Source organism: Emydura macquarii, unplaced genomic scaffold, assembly GCF_026122565.2.
Source record: "Emydura macquarii macquarii isolate MOO-44397 ecotype Brisbane River unplaced genomic scaffold, CSIRO-AGI_Emac_v2 contig_3108, whole genome shotgun sequence".
NCBI classification, from domain to species: domain Eukaryota; kingdom Metazoa; phylum Chordata; order Testudines; family Chelidae; genus Emydura; species Emydura macquarii.
In genome coordinates this window covers 4560620-4581940 of record NW_027133245.1, presented here as the reverse complement: position 1 = coordinate 4581940, position 21321 = coordinate 4560620, and the positions used below count along the sequence as shown (strand labels likewise).

Below are 21321 nucleotides of genomic sequence, written 5' to 3'. Positions count from 1 at the left end.
CAGGGATTACGTCAACCTAACTACAGCATTCAGGGTGCAAAATTTCTCACAGCCCTGAGCAACATAGCTAGGTTTTTGTAATTTTTAAGTATAAACAAGAATTCAATTCTTTGCATTAAGCCATTTTCAGACACTATACATTTCTCGTATAAAGTTAGAGATGTAGTGAACAATTGATCACAGTTTGTGATTATATAACATGATGAACTCCAAGATATTCAATACTAAACATTTACAGTACAGAGAAGCAATTATGCCAGAGGAACTTTACCTCTGCCAGTTAATGCAGACTGCCAAATACATCTGGAAATCCCAGTCAATCAAAAGAGATAAGGTCAATGTTAATTAATTCATGATACAATATGTTCTATTTAATCGCATGCAAGCCATCCAGTAATCAATGACACTTCCTAGTGAGATGGCCAACATTAAACATGCAATCATAAAATCTAATTATGTCTGTAACAATTAAAGTTTTGAGAATTATAACATGACTATTGAACAGCAGTGGAATAAATAGGGTTTTAAAAAACCCAGCTATAAATGACAACTGCACTATAATGATCAGAGTTTACAGGACTAGCTTTATATGCTGTCTTCACTCGCATGGATTTTTGAGCTGTGAAAGTCCAAAACAGGAGTCAAAGATTTGCTATATTCCATATCCTATGAGCTAAATGTTTTGGGTTTTTTTTTTCAAAATATTCAGGATAGTTTAAAGTAATGTAACTAAGCTAGCACAATATGCTGATTCTATAAATTCACCTTATTAAAATCAAGTAATCACTTTCATTAAGGTGATCTTGTTCTGCCTATAGAGTAAGGTGCCAGCCTGGATATATGTATTAATAAATGCTATTGTACACATTTATGTGAACATGTACATCGCATTTTCAAAACTGCCTCTACATTTCCATGTGCATGTTTTAAGCACCTGCAACACAGATCCGTGCATGCAAATTAGGTGGAAGTCAGGAAACAATCACTCTCTTCTCAGTGCAAACAGATAAGTAAAATTAATGCCCACACATTTAGTGCAGGCAATAAATTCCAGTTTTCAAACCAAAGATCTGATGTTTGAATGGAAATTAAACATGAGCAGGTGCAACTCCCAGTTAAACCAGTGGGAGCTTGTGTTGGCTTAGAAAAGGGCTGAATTTACCTTCTGTATTTTTCTTCCAGACCAATCAAAAACATCCACATACAATAAAGCATGTAAGGTTTCTTTCAAACCAGCTAGGATTTAACCATGTGCACTGTCAGAATGTAGAGTTGAACAATAGTTTGTCAGCTTTACTTACCATAGTTGTTTGGCTTGCTCTGCCACACTGGTGGTTTGGATTACAAGAAAGAAAGTCAGCGGTATTTCCCAGTGGTGAGGGAAATCTGGAAAGCTCTGTTCCCAGCTCTACCACTGCTACAGTGTGACCTTGGGCAAGTCATTTAGGGCTGGATTTTCAAAAGGGAATAGGCACCTAACTCTCTCTGATTTTCAATGGGAATTGAGTGCCTAATTCCTCTAATTGCCTTTGAAAATCTCAATCTAGAACATAGCAGCAATTAATGATGATTATCCAACTTTGTAAAGGGCTTAGAATCCTAGAGCGCACGGCCAGAAGGAACCAGCAGGTCACCTAGTCTGATCTTCTGTGTATTACAGGCAACCAACACCACCCAGCACTAAACCCAACAACCAAAATTAGACCCAAGTATTACAGAGTACAGAAGATTAAATTATTATGTGCCACAGGCAGAGAACGGGAGGGTTTGAGCTGGATCAAGGCCCTTCCAATGGCAGGGAATTGATTAAATGAGATATATTCAAATAATCACAGCAAATGACCTGCACTCTGTGCAGCAGACAGAGGCAAAGCCCCCTACCCCATCCCCCCAAGTCACTGCCAATCTTACCTGGGGGAAGTTCTTTCCCGACCCTGAGCAGGTAAGCAAGAACCAGCCAGCCAGCCAAGCACCAGAGAGAGAGAGAGAGAGAGAGAGAGACAATGCTCAGTGCCATCTCAGAGTACTGGCTCACTCCATCCAATGTCTCATCTCCAGCTGTGGCTATCTCTGATGTTTCAGAGGAAGGAGACAAAAAATAAAACCCACCACCAACCCCAGAAGACTTTTGGAGGAGAGACGAGGGAAGGGACATTATACTGTAAGGAGAACACTGATTTTTAGTAAAGCCTGCAATTCATCTATAACATTACTAAGAAGCCATATTCACTATCATTAAGACAATTTTCTTCAGATTATAATAATATCCTTTTTATAAATCACCACAGTCTTTTAAAAAGGTTATCAAGGTTGCAGTCTTCCCCCTATCATGTGGATGGGTTGAATGCCCAGTAAGAACAGAGTGGAGCCAAAATGTCTGACTCTTATCCCGACACTCACTTTTGTATTTTCTGTGGGTGGGAACAATCTGTGACTGGCAAATTTAATGGAGCACAAAACCACATGACTTCCCTCCTCCCAAGGAACTCCTTATTTTACACAGAATGGAAATTGAAGATGATTTCTAAGAGAGCTCTCCCCCGAGAACTCACATGTTAAAATACCCTCTTGGCATCAGATCAGGTACTAACTACAATAATATTCTCAAGACCTAAGAAGATTTCAGTTGCTGCCAGTGACCTTGTTTCTATAAACCCAATTCTGGATGACTGCTCTCAAGTCTTTTTGGAGCTACTGGAAGTGGAGGATATCAGCACCTCTGAGATGTACAGCACCTTGCAGGATCAGGCTCCAGGAGCCATTTTCAGCTTTATTTTTCAGACTCTTATTTTTATAGTTTTTCAGCACAGCCATTCCCTCAGGACCCTTGGTTTCTGCATAGAATTCTGTTTCAAAGAATGTTTTTGCCAGCCGACTAGAACAAGGACATCCTTTTAAAGTGCTTTACTAAGATACGTATCTGGGTACTTTCATGCATTTTAGCCTCAATAGCCCTGTGTGGTCAGAAAGTCAAGAGTTAGGAGAACCCATGGCACTTTTCACAAAAATAAGGGTATTAACCCTGCTGTCTTGGTAAAACTCAAGTGCTGTCTATCCATCTATGCACATATAGAGAGCTCATCAGCCGAGTATAAGTGCCCCACAACACCCTAAAGCAGGGATGTATTATCCTCATTTTTCAGTTGGAGAACAGAGACACAGGGTACAGTAAGTGACTTGGCCACACAGCCAGAACTTCAACCTACATCTCAAATCCCAGTCCATTCCCTAACCACTACGCCATCTTTGCGGTCTTAAGATGCAAGAGTGGACAAACAAATCCCCTCCAGTGTCAAGAAGCTATAGTATTTTTAATTTCAGCTCTATAATGTTGTGCAGTTCTGTTTTGTAGTTTTACACAGTTTCTGATATTCACCTCTAATGTGGCTACATTTCATTGGTAGCTGAAGTGATCTTTGAGACTGCTCTGGTATCCTCCTTTAAAAAAAGGTATTATAATTATATAACAAGTTTTTGTTAAGTGACATTTTATTGAACTCAAGCTGTAATAAACAAATTATTATGACAAAAAACTATTCACTATCAGAGTTATAAGGTACTAAGAACATTGAATTAAGGTTTTTCTCTCTGAATAGATTAAATAATAGAAGCAACGGTAATTACTAGCCAAAACTATTACTTGGATATTTTTAAAAAGCCCACATCTGGCAACATCTGGATTATATTTCTGCATTTGAGCCAAAGAGAAAAAATGATGCTATCCATTAAACAACACATCTATCACAGTAACTTCAGCTCACAGAACTGCAGGGAGACTAAATCAATAAATTGTAATTTTATTGACAGCAAAACTACTGAACTAAACATTGATGCAGATGCAAGCACTAGCCTGGAATGGCTACAAGATATCATATTATGATGCTGTACCTCCAACAGTTCATTTATTTTATGTATTGATATATAAACAGGACATGGAAGTGTTTGGGTTTTTTAATCTTTTGTCATTGCATTTGATCTAAGGACTACTCTACACAGTGAAGTAATGTGCCCTACAGTGGTGTGATTTCTAAAAGGCACTAACACATTAGTTGTGCATTAATTGGTCCACTTAGACCAAGGGTAGTCAATTATTTTTTGTCAAGGTCCAAATTTCTTGGTCAAAGTAGAGTCGAGGTCCAGACACCAGAGAAAAACAACAATGAAAATGAGTAAATAAAGATTTCAGAATCTGTTCAAAAGTATCTGGCGGCTATTGACTATCCCTGATTTAGACATTGCTGGTACACTAAAGGTTCCCAGGCATGCTTTAACCTAGTGCTGTATCCTAGTACTAGGTTAAAGCATGCTAGGGAACCTTCACTGTGCACCAGCAGGATCTACATGGACCAATTAATGCACAACACAGTCAGCATTTAAAAAAAAAAAAATCACATCCATAAGACTCACTGCCCCATCCCACCATGTAGAAAAAAATCTAACTGTTAAGAGTGTGTGTGTGTGCGTGCGCCTGTGTGGCTATTTGTGCTGTGTGATTGAACCAAGGGGCCATTTGATACCATCAAGTCACGAGTGTCATTTATTTACAGGGAATAGTCTTGACAGCAGTCACAGGCCACCAAACAGATGTGCAATTTTTGGTCTCATCCTCTCCAAAATGGGGACACTGGGACGTATCTGGACAAGAGTCAATTGCCAGAAGCAGTCCTGCTTGTAAAGTTTATCCGTTTTCTCTTGTGTTTTATGAACTGGACCCCAGTCTTTTTGTTGTTAACTTATACTTGTTACTCCCCCTTTCCACCTGGGAATTCTGGAAAAGTTAAGGCACCCAAATTATTAATATAGGGAAAAGTATTGTCTCACAAGGATAAGAGGTCTATCAAGAAAACTATTGAAAATCATTTAGTGTCAGTAACTTGTGATTAGAGTTCTTTTTCTTCCTCTCACATTTTTCTTTTTTCATTAATAATTGGTTCTGTTTCATCTCTGAAAAAACTATCACAGATTGATAATGATTACTCCTTGTGCAAAGATATTCCTTTATTTCTAGTGAGGCTGATACATCTAGAAATTGTGCCCTGGACAAAATGATATTATTTTTGCTGTTCATGAATAATATCCCCCATTTCTGCCCCACATGGAGTATTTGGTCTTAAAAAGTAATAGAAAATTTGTTTTTAAAATAAGGGAATGCTGAGGACAGCAAATCTGCTTATTGCAGATAGTTCTTAGTATACATTTCACTGTATATGGATTTGAAGGTCCAATTAATCTTTTAAAAGGTAATACTTATGAAATAGCTTTTTCCATCCTCAAATCACTTTACAAATAGTAGTGATTGATCTATATTAATTAATACAACTAGCTCTGACATATTGTACTGACATATTGTACATATTGTACACATACACATATTGTACACATTGTACACATTGTACATATTGTACTGACATATTGTACTCGTTCAATATACCTGCATCTGCTCTCCCAAAACAAGTACAATTCACATTTTATTTAAAACAAACAAAAACACTGAGTTTGTTTTACATCTGTGCCTGGTATCAGAGCAGCAAAAAGACTGGGAGATTTAGCTGAAGATATCTTAAGAGATAGTAAAGCTGCATACCACTGTAACATTTTTAGTTTACACTTTTCTAAACACTTAGCAAAGATCTTAATACTGCAGTTGAAGTACTTTCTCATGAAGAAAACTTGAAGTATTTAAATGTCCATACATTAGCTACAATATAACCAATCTGCTGTTTTAATATGAATTGCTAGGTGTGTATTAAACTTTTCTAGCAGAAAAGAATAGTCTGTTTACATCTAAATAGTTGATTGTGAAAAAACAGCCTTAATACTTCACTAAATGCATTTAGATTAATGTTGGTCTTTTTAAAAATATACATATATATTCAGTACAGACCCTTTAAGCAAACCAGTGCTTCACAGGAAGAGGGAAGCTGAAAAGTATCCAATCAGTGCCTCTCTGAACAATCTGGTCAGCTACAGAAATTCTGAATTTATTTTTCCCATTAGGACCATGAAAGTTAGTTCCTTTTTTCTACCATGTTTCAGCAGCATCCCCAATCAAGTTTCTATATCTGGAAACAAACCTAACCTGATCTGCAGATAGAGTCATATTTTGACATCTAAATGATCTACCCTATGTCAGCAAATATTTGCACTTGCATGAAAAATGAGGCCTAGTTATGTTTGTGTTGAAAATCAGACCCTTTGTTATTACTTGATTTATTCTTTAATTCACTGTGGTGAAAGACACTAGTATTACAGCTGGCATATGCCACCTACTGGACTAAGATGTTATAGCTTCATTAACAGGAAAAGAAAATACAGTAATTGTCTAAAGGACAATCAACAGTTCTGTTGTGGGAAAGTAAATGTTTGAAAACAGCAGGTTTTCCTGGCTATAATGCCTTCATGGAAGGAGGCTACCTGCTGTAATTTCCTACAGTAAAAAATCCAGTACTAACTCTAAAAACATTATTATTTATCTGTATGTGGAGTTCTCTGAATATACAGCCTCCACTGATCTACATGCTAGGAGACGTAAAAGCAGTTAACTCATGCATTAGGGAGCATAAAGAAAATGCATATATTTCATCAGTCCCTAACTACCTTCCTGGAAAAAACAAGCAGGGATGGAAGGAAAGAGCCTACATGGATAGAAGCAATATATTTTGTGAATTTCAATTAAAGAAGGCAATCAGCTGTATTGAACCTGCATTAACCTTACTTTATTGTTTCTGAGAGCCCAGAAGGGCAATGAACCTGTAGGTTGAGTCCACTTTTTTCTTCCTTTATACATTTTCCTCCAGCTTTCCCACTTTTGGAAACTAGTGAGCAATAATCACTTTCAATGTAAAACAGATCATGTCTGTTTAAAGCAATTGCCTTAAACAAGAAGTTCTGTCAATTTAGCCTCTGGGTTTAATGTTGGGCAAAAATGTGACATGAAATCCAAATGGCACAGCACTACAAAGTATAGTGCAGAAAATAATATTGTACTGGCAGGGAAATTAACTGGATGATGTAAATCTCTTTTCCATCTTTAATTTTTCTGATTTCTACAGAGCTCTATTAAAAATTAGATGCAAACATTTCCGGGAAGCCATCAGAACTCTTGTGTAATAACTCATTTGGAGGAAGCAATTTAACTTTTGTAGCATGGCTTGACATGGCTTTAGTTCATTTAGAAAAATACTGGTTGGAAACGGTCTCTCTTTTTAGACCCTTCCCTCAAAGCCAGAAAAACCCCCCAAGGATTTTTACTGAATTGCCTTTTCAGGTAAAAAACCCTCTCTTTATATTCAAGCAATGTAGTAGGCAGCATGATCCTTTGAAAACTGGATACTGGTGAACATCTGAAACTGCTTTATGAAGAAAGTTAATAGGTTGAAGGACTATCTTATCCTTATGGAACACTAAAGAACCAATTCACAGATTTTAAGGCCAAAAGAGACTATTATGATCATCTAATTTAATTTCCTCCATAATAAAACTAATAGAATTTCACCCAGTGTTTCCTGCATCACATCCAACAGAGGTGGAGTTGTAGCTTAAAAGAAAGCTGAAAAAAAGACATTCAATCTTGATTTAAAGTGTCCAAAGTGATGTAGAATTTACCACATCCCTTGATAGGCAAACCCAATAGTTGATTATCCTCACTATTAAAAGCATGCCTTATTTCCAGTTTGCCATCTTCAACTTCCAGCCAATAGATCTTGTTATGTCTTTGTATAAGAAGGCTCTTAAATCTAGCCAAAAATTGCCTGTTCAGTAATTATGGGCTGTGATCAAGACCTCTTAAAATCTTCAGTTACATAAATTAAGTACATTGAATTCCTTGTGTCTCTCATTATAAGACATGCTTATAAGACCTTTAATCATCCTTGTAGGTCTTCTCTGAACCCTCTTCCTACTTTTCAACATCCATACTAAAGAGAATTAGATTTCAGGGCCTGAAGCACTTCTCTTTATTGTAGCTTTGGGGAATGGCAAACACAACATTTTTTTTTTGGAAAGCAAAGTTTTCAACATCTTACTTCATTATAATCTAAACAAAAAATGTGAAGCAAGGGGAATGTTCAAATTATGGTATGAATAATTTGACATACTTAAATGGAAATTTGAACTCAATCTCACTAGCTGAAAAAATAACAGCAGTGGTAGAAGACATTCTGGCAGAGGTAATTGCCATCAGAAGCTTATCTTGAATGAAAGGAAGTAAAATAAATCGCCATTTATGGGTTTAAATGGAAAACCCACCATGTTACTAAAGGTAAAATTCAGATCTCAAGAATGCATAGGAACCTGACTGAAGGAAAAAGATTAAAGTGAACCTGGGGAAAAAACCGCTTTACCAGCACAGGATTAAATACTTATTTACTGTCTACTGTATCAAGGAAACAGCTATTGCCACAAAATATAATTTTCAGACTGTTTGAAAGATTGTATTAGTTACATTAATTTCATTAAAAGACTGCATAAAACTGTAGCTTATAGACAGAAAAGAACAAACTTTATTCCTAACTCAAATGGACAATAATTCCATTTTACAATATGGGTCCAATTCTGCTTTCTTTGAAGCCAAAAGCCAAATTCCCACTTACTCCAATGGGAACAGATGTGAGCCCTGTATCTCTCCCCAGTTAAAGGTTTACAAGACTAAGGAACATAATTGACTTCCTCTGAAAGGTAGATGAGGCCCAAAAACCTGGCTTCTAGCCATCTGGTTCTCATCTTTTCAGAAGCAAAGATCAGGTTTCAAAAAAGGAAGAACAGAAGAACAACAAAGGAGAGGAAAGAGAATGTGTCAGTGAGGAGTGGTATGGAAAGGTACTAGTATTTTAGGCTAGAAAAGATTTAGAAAATGAAAATAAATTTCAACTTAAATAAGTCCCTTGATTGGTTGGTTAGTTTGGGGCTTTGAGAAATGTACAGTATTTCATTAAGCATTTAACCTGTTTGCAAAGCAATGTTTCTCACTTTAGTCATAATTGCATATTCTGTTCAATTTAATTTCTTCACCTATCTTCAGAAATATTTTATATTTTTTCAGTTAACAGTTGTGAAATTCCACCACACCCCTTCTCTCATTCTCCAGTGATGGGTCACCTCCTTAGGTGATTTGCATTGTCTTAACATCACTGAAGTCAATTTATACCAGCTGAGGATCTGCCCCATGGTGTCAAGGGAGGAGTTCTCTCTCAGTACAAGCCAACTGCCACATACTGTGGAATGACAGATTGTTAACCTGGACACATCCCAAACTTGACACATAAAAGTTACCCATTCAAGTTTGTAATCTTACTGGTGGGCTTACTCTTCATGTAAATAAGACCCTAGATATTTCTTTCCCAGCTCTGAACACTAACCGTTTATAGATCTACTCCATACTCACTTTCTCAAAAATGCAGGCAAATGGCCAAATCTGGGACAAGTACAAACCCTGCAGTCTCCTCCAACCTACTACCATTAATTTTATCATTGATCTCTCAAACCTATGCCCCACTCCTCCATCGCACACTGTATTTCTGATTTAATTCAAACTTGAAAACACATACTTGTCACTCAGCATCTCTCTCTCTAACACTTAATGGCTACCCACCTGCAACTCTGTATATTCTTCAATCACCACATTCCACATTAAAATAAATAAAATACAAATAAACAGCCATATGTACTATTGCCTAAAGCAAGCACCCAAAGCAAACCCAAATGGACTGAAGATATTTTTGCTCTACTACAATTCCACTCTGTCTTTATTATAAAAATGACTTAGTTTAAGCTGGGTTTTTTTCAATCCTGTAAGACAGCTTTCACTGTATATTTATAGGTTGAAGTATGTGTTGCTGACATGAATCAAATCCTTACAGGCCAAATCCTGCAGTCATTACACACTCAAAGTTCCCATTAATTCAATCGGAGCTTTGCGTAAATAAGGAGTAAAGACTGCAGAATTTGGCTATATTAAAGCAGGTATTGGAAAATATATGGTTATGTAAGTTGGCAAGCACTAGCAATGAGCAGTGATGGGGCCAGACACAGGGCGATGAGATCCTAAGTATGTTTCCCCATACAGCTCTGCTAATGCGTCTTAATTGTGACTTCTAGCATTGCTTTTCTGTTAGTAAGATCACTGGAAATTAAAATCACAGAAGGGAGAAGAATTCTACATAGACTTACAAATACTGCCTGTTTACGTAAATAATTATTTCCCAATACAGTAAATTGATTTAATATTCTAGTAATTACAGATCTTTTTCCTCATGCCAGGTTCTTATGATTATCAAAAAGATTTATTCCTTACAAGGTGGAATACTCTGAACATAAAAACTTAACATAAAAATGTGTTTAAATTGGAAAATAAAGTTTTTAACTTCTTTCAAATTAAAGGAAACTTACCTGAGCCTGGAGTCTTTAAAGGTGTCTAGGTCTGAAGGATAGCTCCACCCAATTTTATTCCCTTTACATCGTAGTTCTATACTCTGCCCTGCTGGCAGACTCAAAGTGATAGCAGGTTTCTGGAAGCGGCCTTTATCCATCACTTGTATCATTATGGATTGGGTTTTTGTGGATGACTCACTGGATTCTCTCTCCTTTAATTTGAGGAGTTTGGGCTTCATTTTTTTGTTGGCAGGTTTAATTTTGTTTTCCCCTGCTTCCTTTGGATGCTTACTCTTTGCAGGTTGTCCAGTAACTAGTAAAAGTGTGAAGAAAAAGCAATGTGTTGATTTTCAACAAGCAAAAAATTATATACAGTATAATTATCTTTGAAAGGTTTCTTCTCTGCAAGTGTCTGTAATAACAACAGTATTTATGTAAAATTAGCTTTCCCCCCTGGAAACTCATCTTGATCAACCAACATATAAGGAAGGTGTAGAAAAATTGGTTGGAGTGTTATATTTCCACATGAGTTTAGAATTCTAAGTATTAAACCATCCAATGTAACATGTTCCAGAAAAATACAGACTGCTCTTAATATTTAGGAAAATCTGTGTTTCAGTTAATAGGAATAGACAAATGAAAAAAAATCAGAAAAAACAGTTATTTGTCTTGTAACCATGGTTCTTTGATATGTGTTGCTCATGTCTATTCCCAGTTAGATTTGTCTGTGCCACATGCACCGGTGCCAGAATTTTTTCCCCTAGTGGTACCCATAGGGCCGGCTCTAGCGCCCCCTGCAGTGGCGCGCATATGCGCCCACATATATGTGCTGCCGGACCCTCCCCCCTCAGTTCCTTCTTGCCAGAACTCCAACTGAGGGGAAGGAGGATGGGTGTGGAATGGACATGAGCAACACATCTTGAAGAACAACCGTTACAAATTAAGTAATTGTTCTTTCTTCTTTGAGTACTTGCTCATGTCCATTCCCAATTAGGTGATTTATCAGCAGTATCCCTGGAGGCAAGCAGGAGTTCATGGATGTGACATCTGTAGCACCGCTCTGCCAAAGCCAGCATGGTCCCAAGCTTGCTGCGTTACAGCATAGTGGGAAACGAAGGTATGTACTGATGACCAGTAGCAGCTCTGCAGATGTCCTGTATTAGGACATGCGCCTGATAGACCGCCAAGGACACCTGGGCCCTTGCTGAGGGGGTAGTCCGGGATGCTGGAAGTGTGACCCCCGCCTGTTCATAACAAGCTTGAATACAGGCTGTGATCCTCAGCAAGATTTGTTGCCATGACACCAGAAGTCCTTTCATCCATTTGGCAATTGCAATGAAAAGCTGCATGGAATGACAGAAGGGTTTGGTTGTCTCGATGTAGAAAGCTAAGGCTCTCCTAATGTCGAGAGTGTGCAGCCGTCTCTCCTCACTGGAGTTGGGAGGCTTTGGAAAGAAGAACGGCAGAAAGATGTTGGTTGAGATGGAAGTGAGAAATCACCTTCAGTAAAAACGCTGGATGTGGGCGCAGTTGAACCATGTCCTTATAGAGGATAGTATAGGGAGGTTCCGAGGTCAATGGCTTAATTGCCGAGACTCGCCTCGCTGATGTAATGGCCACCAGTAATGTGACCTTCCAGAACAGATGCATCACGGAATATGGAGCCAGGGACTCAAATGGAGGCCCAGTGAGCCTGGAGAGGATCAGATTCAGATCCCATTGGGGAGTGGGGTCCTGTATAAGCGGGAAGAGCCTTTCTAGGCCCTTGAGGAATCTGTCCATCATCACATGCAAGAAGATTGTTTTACCATCAACAGGAGGGTGAAAGGCTGATATGGTGCTCCTTAATGGATGAGAAAGCCAATCCTGCCTGCTTCAAATGGAGCAGGTTGTCCAAGATCATTTGGACCAGGGTATCCATCGGGGAGGAACCATGATCAGTTGACCAGCAGGTAAAGCATCTCCACTTAGCCACGTAAGATGTTCTGATGGACGGCTTTCTACTCTCAAGTAGAATCTGTTGGGCTGGTGCATATGGCACACACACACACCTAATTGGGAATGGACATGAGCAAGCACTCAAAGAACTCTGTGTAACATGGGAACAAACAAGCACCTCTCTCTCAGATGATAATTTCAGTCAAAACTCTCAGTTCAATCATGCATTGTCAATTCACCACGTGACTAAGTAAGCCATATATCTTAAAATATGATATCATAGGTGTCCGTCCACTCCTGCACCTCTGTATAATTTTTCAAACAATAGGTGTTAAAACAGTGGTTCTCAAACTGGGGGTTGGGACGAGGTTATTATGTGGGGCTTGCGAGCTGTCAGCCCCCACACATGCCGTAGCTGTGGCTGTCAGCCCAGTGCATGGCTGACAGCCAGAGCCCTTCAGAGGTGGGTGGCTGGAGAGCAGCAGCTGCTGGCTGGATGCCCTAAAGGCAGCACTTCCCCCAGCAGCAGTACAGAAGTAAGGGTGGCATGGAATGGGGGTGTTGTCATTTGGGGGGGAAGGATGTCATCACAGCCTGAAATATTTTCAAAGGGGGTCCCAGGAAAAACAAGTTTGAGAACTCCTGTGTTAAAAGAAGAGGGCCACAACAAATATCAGGAAGTTTACAGATCACTTTAGAAGTGTTGCTAACTGTGAAATAAACTTTCCATAATAGTTCAATAGCCCTAAAAAAGAGCGAAGCTGGCTTACATTTTGAGGAGGTGGAGCTTCCACAATAGCCTTGACTTTTGCAGGAGCCTTACGAAGGCCTTTAGCATCTATGATATGTCCCAAATATTCAACAGAGGGCTGGAAGAGTTCACATATGTCTTTGCGGACTCATAGGCCATACTCTTCCAGTCTTTATAGGGCAATCTCCAAGTTCTTAAGGTGATCCTCCTCATTCCTGCCAGTGACAGGATGTTGTCAAGATAGCACTGGACTCTTGACAAGCCACTCAAGATCTGGTCCACAGCCCTCTGGAACAAAGTTGGAGCAGACGTTATTCCAAAGGGCAAGCAACAATATCGGTACAGCCCTTTGTGTGTCACAACTGTCAACAGCTCTTGGACTTTTCATCAACGTGCATCTGTAAATATGCCTGCCTCGTATCAATCTTGCTGAACTTTTGGCCACCAGCCAAGCCAGTGAAGAGGTCATAGGTGCGGGGAAAAAGGGTATTGCTCTGCACACAACACCGGGTTAACAGTGACCTTAAAATCCCCACAAATCCGAATGGAGCCATCTTCCTTCAATACTGGAATGATTGGGGTTGCCCATTGGCTGTGAGTAAGTGGTACTAGGACTCCGTTTTTTTGACCAGGTGCTCCAGGTCCACTTCAACTTTTGGCCTGATGGCATATGGCACAGTTCTGGTTTTCAGACATTTTGGCTGGCTGTCAGGCTTAATGTTCAATTTCCCAGTGATTCCCTTCATACTTCCCAGGTCCTCTCCAAAAACAGCAGCATTTTTCTTTAATACAGCTGTCAGACCTGTTTCTTCTTTAGCCATCCTGTGCACTTCTGCCCGGTTCAGCTGAATCTTTCTAAGTCATGACTTTCCCATTAAGGCTGGATAATTGCCTTCCACCACAAACAGTGGCAGTTTAGCAGTCTGTCCATTGAGCTCCACCTTAACATCAGTAGTGCCCAACATGGGTACAGCTTCTCCAGTGTACATCTTCAGAACAGTTTGTCGGCTTAAGCGGGAGATGCTTTAGCTTCTCCTTACACACAGTGTCAGAGACCAGCAAAACTGCTGCGCTGGTGTCCAGTTCCACGCATACAGGTTTACCTTCCAACAGCGGGGTTACCCAGTATTCATGTGAGCCAACTGCCATGGACAAGACATGGAGCAGCACTTCTTCGAACTGAATGTCACTTTGATCGTCCTAAGTCTGCTCTACCACATGCAGATTTTCCTTTTTGGTCCATCAGACAGCAGGCTTCTTTTTCTCCGGTTTTCCTGTTCTGTTTGACTCTTTCTTTTGCTTGCAATCACGCTCAAAGTGTCCCTTTTTGCCACACTGTTGACACACTAGGTCTTTACACCAGCATTTTGATGCATGGTGACCCGGCTTTCCACAGTGGTAACATTCCTGGCTCCCCACTGTCTTGTGGGTAGGGTCTTGGGAAACCTTATGCACTCTGGTCGATGCACTGTTGGGCTTCCTTTGTGGCCAGCTCCATAGAGATTGCAATTTCAATGGCCTTCTGCCAGGTGAGCTCAGCCTCTGTCAATAGGCGCTTCTGTATTGCTTCATTGTGCAGACCACACACTAACCTATCACGTAGAGTGTCATTTAACACATCATTAAATTCACAGTGCACATCAAGCTTCTTCAGAGCTGCTATAAATTGCACAGTTGTTTCACCTTGTTCTTGATTCCTTTTCTGGAACCTAAATCTCACTACAGTTACAAGCGGTTTTGGAGAAAAATGTGCCTCCAGGATTTTCACAGTGTCACTATAAGGTTTTGTCTCTGGCTTATCAGGGTGCACTAAACTGCGCAATAAAGTATAGGTTTTAGCTCCTACAACACTTAAGAAAATGGGCACCTACTTTGCATCTGTAATTTCTTTTGCAATAAGAAAAAGCTGAAAACACTCAGTATATGAGTTTCATTCCTCTAGCGCCTCATCAAAAGGTCCCAGGGGCCCTGTAAGTGTAGCCACACACAGTTGCTGCCCCACTCTTTTTTTTTCTTCCCCGTTCCCACTCTGTCTGCTTCACTTCCGTTAGACTTTTTACTTTCAGTTTGAACCATCTGGTGCAGCACATGTCGATGCCATCCTTCGTCGCCACTTTTGTTCTGTTAAATCCTTGGAAAGTACTTGTATTCAGAGAGAAATCAGCATGGAACACAGAGAGATGCAAATCCAGGAAAAGTCTTTATTGAACTACACTAAAACCAGCCAGGACTGGCTGAGCTATCCCCTAATAGTCTAATTGTATTGCTATGTCAACAAGCTAAGCTCTGCTGCTATGGCAACCTAGACACTAAGGCAAGACACAAAATACACAACTCTATCCATAAATTGTACTATCAATCCTCCCATTGGAATTTGGCAGTATCAGTATTGGGTGTATGGATTAGATGTGGGGGGGGAGGTCCCCCATGCCGGTAAAGGATATCCAATTTGTCAGGGAATATTGCATGGTATTCCCTGGGCTCTGCCATGGTTAATGTCAGTGGGAAATCCAGTTATCCAGCCATATGGTTTGTCACACAGGGTCCAAAAATATAACCTTCTGGTCTCCTGGAGTCTATGAACCATCTTTGGATTATGGGGGCCCACTAATAGGATGTGATGTCACCCTGTGTAATCATAATGGTACTTCCATGGAGGACAACCCCCAAAGGTGCAGTTGTTATGTACATATTACATTGGGCATAAAGTCCCTCTTGGGATGTTGGGTGTAGGATGATTTAACTGTTTGGCAGAATGTAACCCTACAGGTTAAATGAATGCCAAACTGGAAAAATCCAAATTTGAATTGGCCTCAGCCTGGTGCTGAGAATATTTCCCAATGAGCGAATGTGTGGGAGTCACTATGGGAGCAGATTCAACCAGAACTTTTTCTTGTGTCCTTTCAGTCTATTACATGGGTGGTACACTGTGTACACCCCAACTGCAGCACACACACAGAAGGGTTGAAGCAACAATTTGATTGGTGGGCAAGGGGACACGTGTGATTGTCGCAGGAGAAGGGATTTGTAAGCGATGGGAAACACAGAATTGGGTACATAGAACCTGGAAGAAAATTGGACAACTACGCTTTTGATGAGCCAGAATGTGACTGCAACAAAAAATTAATGAACTGATGGCACAGCAAGTCGTTACCCTCCCATGAGATACAATAAAGGTTATGCTGAAGCCCCCAGACTCAGGCTCCCACCCCAAAACAAAGCATAACCATATATTGGAAGGGTTGGTACTGGGGAGGGGGGGGGGGACCCACAGATACAATTAAGCCTACCAAGAAGGAAGGGGAAGACTGAGTTTCATCAGCGGACTATGGTCAGGGGAAGAGGAAGTTCTATAGGCATATAGAGCTATGGTGAGGGGGAATAGATCTCTATTGACATATAGCGATAAACACAACTAGTGCTCTGGTTTTATGGTTGCCTCTTGTAACCCCAATAAACCCATCGTAGATTGCCTGCAGATTGGACTCTGCGCTGTTGCTTTCCGATGAACTGTGTCTGGGAACCAAGAGAGAAAAGGGTAAGGGAGCCCTAACACCTCAACTGTGCAAAGACTAACAACTTCCTGTACATTGCCAACCCTTATGTCCCAGCACGGCAGCCCCCTCTGAATATCATCGCAAACCTCCATGACAACAGCCAATCTGCCAACACCAAACTGGTTAGCTTATGACCAGTAGCAATCGGGACAGTGATCACCACAATGACCATTTGCTTTGGAATTAGCACCTTTTCTGGTAAAGTCCTTCATTAGCATTCCATAAGGCTTCTTTGATGTCTGATGAGTTATTTAGATACAGGAGTATTTACGTTGTACATGTTTGCCATTACATTATAACAGGAACAGATAAATGAAAACACCACAGGTAACATTCCCCTAGTGTTCATGAAGTTTAAACATCTGAACATACATTTAGAGCTATCCTAATATACAAGTGACTTGACCTGAATACACTCTAGCATGCCTGATCTGTCAGTGTCACATAGACAACCCACAACTCACTGCAAGAAGAATCCCAGAAAGCATACAAGATTTGGATTGCTCATGTCACCCAAACAGGCCCAAGTTTCTCATTAAATCCAGCTCTTACAAGAGCTCATTTTTATGTTATTTTGTTAAAACTAGCAAAAAGCCCAGTCCAGTCCCTGATTTGTAGAACAATTCTAGAGGGGGGAGTATCAGTTCCAGTCACAAAGATACCTATGTTTAGAGTTGTATTACTATAAATGTTTGAGTTATATTGTTTTTACTGTTCTATAATTTTTATGATTCATGTGTTATTTTGTTTCAAAAACGGTTGTAAAATTCAATAAAAATAAATAAATCTTATATTCTGAATTATTGTATGCCTATCTGTGTGTTTGTGTGTGTGTGTACCTCCATTTCTGCCTGCACGTGCGTGTCTCTCAGCAGGTCGCGGCATGTGTCTGACTATGTCCTTGTGTCTTTTTATCTCTGAACTACAGGTCCAAACACTCCCTTCACCCACTGCCACCACAGTACTCCTGCAGACATACCCCTTTTAGAAAAAGAGCAACCACAATCTTCCCTCTTGCCCTCTTTTCCTGTCTCTCTCTGACCCTCCTTTCCTGTCTCTCTCTCTCACCCCCTTCTCCTCTCAAATCTATGGCAAAAAATTCATATTCCCCAGCATTGGCATGCCACTCAAAGCCTCCTAGCTTTGGCCAACATCATCTCTACCCCAGATACATACTTGAGTTGCGCACCCCTGGTGTAAAGATGGTAACCCTATCCACACTAGATCTGACATCTGTCATATCACAGCCTTATATACTCAGCCCTTCTTCTAACATATGGCACACATTAGTCTGTAAATATAAAACCCCATGGAAAATTGAGTGTTGGGGTACTTATTAAAATTTTCAGAAGTTAGGGGGTACTTGCTACTTAAAAGGTTGAGAAACACTGCCCTAGAGGAGTTCTGATTGTGTTCCCCTTAAGTGGAATGTAAATGAATCAGTGTCCCCTAGCTTAGTCAAGGACAGGATCAATGTGGCCATTTACCCTGAAGGGCTGGTTATGAATTTCCCTATTCCAGCTGCTGACTTAAGCCTAACGAACAAACCAAACACCACAACCTGAAAGGAAATTTGATTAAAATAAAGTTCATTTCTATTGCACAAGTACTGTACATAAAAGCTACATGAAGATACAAGTTAATTAATTACAATTAATCTCTGTGGACAAACAAATGAGCCAGTTAGCCACAAGTTAGACCAGGGGTGTCAAACTCACTGATGGTGACGGGCCAAATTCACATAAACTGCACTTCACAGGGGCCAGGCAATACCCTCTGCCAAAAAATTCGGGCCATCTCCCCCTTTTCGGTGGCGCGGCAACAAAAAGGTTCGCGGGCCAGGTGCGGCCTGTGGGCCGTATGTTTGACACCCCTGAGTTAAGACGATCCCATTGCAATTATTGTTGCTGTACCATATTAAAACAGTAATTTCTTAAACATACCATCTGAAAAACGTAATTGTGTGCTTTACCTAGAGTGCTGTTGCTTCTGAATACCGATATGGAAGACAGCAAAACAACATTGAAAAAGTATTTTAATTACTTTGAGGATTGGGGCAGTATCCTAGTATGCACTTATACAAAACATAAATTACTTTTCTGAATCCCTTTAGCCAAGTGTAAACAAATTTTGCTAGCAACTTTTAAGATTTGCATCTTTCACCAGTGCTTTTTAAGGTTTTCACTCACTATAGAAGCACTAAATCCATTTCTGCTTTCTGATGTACAGCACTATTTTTTTCTCCCTCAGGAGAGCAAAATGATTCCTGTTCTCATCTTAAATAATGATTTATGTATTGTGCTTCAAAAAAAAAAAAAAAAGTTTGGCATTTTTGCAAATACTTTTTATTTCCCAAAAAAAATCTGTGCAGAAAGAAGCCATATTTCTGGTCAGTACCCATGAATGCAAGAAAACCAAAGCCAGGTTGTTGGCAGTAGTGAGAGATTGTATAATAGCATAATCTGTTTTTCATTTAGGGAAGAGGAGAAGCTGGGGTCCTGGTAGCTGTGCTGGATGGGACACAATGAATTGCACTCTTTAAACTTGACAACTTCATTTCCATGGGCAACAGCTCCAGGATTCTTCCTCCCACTGCAAGTCCTTTCTGGGCTGGCTTGAAAAGAAAATCAACTCCTTACTGGAGGTGGGTGGGAATACCAAGTAACCCCACCTCCCACCTAAAAGTGGACACGTTTACATGAATTGCAAAGCCCTGGTTCTGGCTCGAAATAGCATGCTAGCTGCAGGAATCCAGGCAGATTGCAAACCCAGTTCTGTTTCCAGGCAGAACCCTGTACATAGATGTCACACCATTATGTGATGATGTGCTTGGAGGGAGAAGGGTGGAAAGGTGCAGCTGATGTATGGAAAATGAGGGAGACAAACGCTCCCTAGGCAGGGTGAGGGATTCCTGCTGGCCTGTGCAGAGTGAGAGGAGAGGACGGCAGCGGGGCACAATAATGAAATGAGGCAGCAGCAGGGGCAACAAAGGAGGAGAGAAGTGAGAGGAGGGCTGAAGGGGCATATTAGCAGGTGGGGCGGGACATGTGTGTACAGCACCGTGCACAAGGCTCCCCTGGCAAAGCGCCGCTGTGCCTGCTCAGCCAAGGGAAGGGCACCAGCAGGCGGGCGAGGACAGGGGGTAGCAATAAGGGACGAGCCAAGATGAGCCCCCGAGGGCAACGGGGCTGGGACTGCCGAGAGAAAGGGGGGAGGGGCTCGCAGGGCCGGGGCAATGGCGGGGCGGGGCTGGGCGAGGAGCCGGTGCCCGCAGCCCCCGGACTCACCACATTGCAGCGTTTCGTGCAGCAGCAGGAGGCTGAGCAGGACCCACAGCCTCATGTCGGAGCAGCCGCGGGCGACACCCGGAGCCGGGACGGCGGCGAGGCCCCACCAGCCCAGCCCGCTCGGCGCACCAGTGGGAGGAAGAGTAATGTCAGCAGTGGGGGGGGCGCGCCCTGGAAAGTCCTCCCCGCACAGCCCCCAGTGCACGCGGGAGAGGGGGCGGGGGAGCAGCCGGAGGCGGAGCCCGCCGCCGTCCCCGAGCCGAGCGGGCCCCCGCAGCAGGAGCGCGCGGGGATTGGCTACTAGGGGCGCGCTCCGCCGGCCCCGCGCCTGGGCAGCCGGAGGGCGGCACCTGCTGAGCCGCGCGACGTGCACGTGGAGCCCGGCACGGGCGGGGTTGGGGTGTCCCCGGAGAGCCCAGCCAGCGCCGCTGCCTGGCATCGCTCCCCTGCCCCGTCTCAGACCCTGGCTGCCCCCTGCACGTGCCGTGTGACCCTGCGGGCGCGGGGCTAGTCCAGGAGAGGAAGAACGAAATGGCAAGGCCTCGATTTGAATATGCTCCTGTGTCTCCAGCTGACGTCATTGGAAACCACCATCTATCCACGCCAGGCAGGCATTAAATGCCCCAGGATTCAGAAAATATGTGGTCCACCCACCAGCAGGATTCCATCTGCCCCCCGAATGTGCACGGTTGAACAAACTGGCGGCCTTTCCATTGTGTGGCCTGGTGTCCGCCCTACTTGCGAGGGCACACACATTTTTGTGGAACATCGCTGGGAAAGCTGACACAGCCTAAGGCGTGAAAGTGTAGAACTAAATTCTCAATGATAGAACAGAGCTAGTGGTGTGAAATCTTCCCCATGAACTCTTCATTAGGATGGAAAGCTTAGTGCAAAGTTTGTTCATTAAAAAGTTGTTGAATGCCTTACTAATGGTGTCCTGGCACATCTTCCAGTAGCCACATAACCATCTGTGAGGGCAGATTTTATCCCTTTGTTATGTCTATCTGGATTGAGTAGTAACATACTACTCAAAATGATAGAGGTGAAAAACAGAAGGAACCTGTTACCTGATATGTGTAAAGAAGGCTTTAAAGGAGCCAGTGGCAAGCACATCAGTTTAGGCTGTAATGTGCTGAAGGAGTCAGTGAGCCGAAATCTGTTTTCTTTAAGCCTAGTTCTTTTCTGAAAAGTAACTATAAAATGGCATAATATGGTGCTGTGATCATAAGTAAAAAAAATCATTTTGTTTCTAACAGTTCTATAAATATGATGTGAAATCTGAAAGTTATACTGGGTTCTTTGCTTCTTGCAAATCATCGCTAGTAAGAAAGGTTCTGCAGGCCAAATTTGGCCCTTGTTGACACCTGTAGAACCCCTTTATCGTCAAACTGTGTCATTAGTGACACCTGCCTACAGCTTT

General features: G+C 41.6%; 1 protein-coding gene across 2 annotated transcripts in view; it reads right to left on the bottom strand.

The window, feature by feature from the left end:
- PDGFRL (platelet derived growth factor receptor like) overlaps window positions 1-20298 on the bottom strand; it is a 35093-nt gene extending 14795 nt beyond the window's left edge. Inside the window, exons 1-2 of one of the 2 annotated variants that reach the window (XM_067530582.1) lie at window positions 19902-20298; window positions 10387-10681 (exon numbers count right to left, since the gene is read on the bottom strand). In XM_067530582.1, the coding sequence (XP_067386683.1) occupies window positions 10387-10681; window positions 19902-19956 (350 nt within the window). In that variant the 5' untranslated portion in view covers window positions 19957-20298. The remainder of the gene's footprint in view (window positions 1-10386; window positions 10682-19901) is intronic. The other variant, XM_067530580.1, reaches the window with a different exon arrangement.
- Window positions 20299-21321: the final 1023 nt, after the last annotated feature.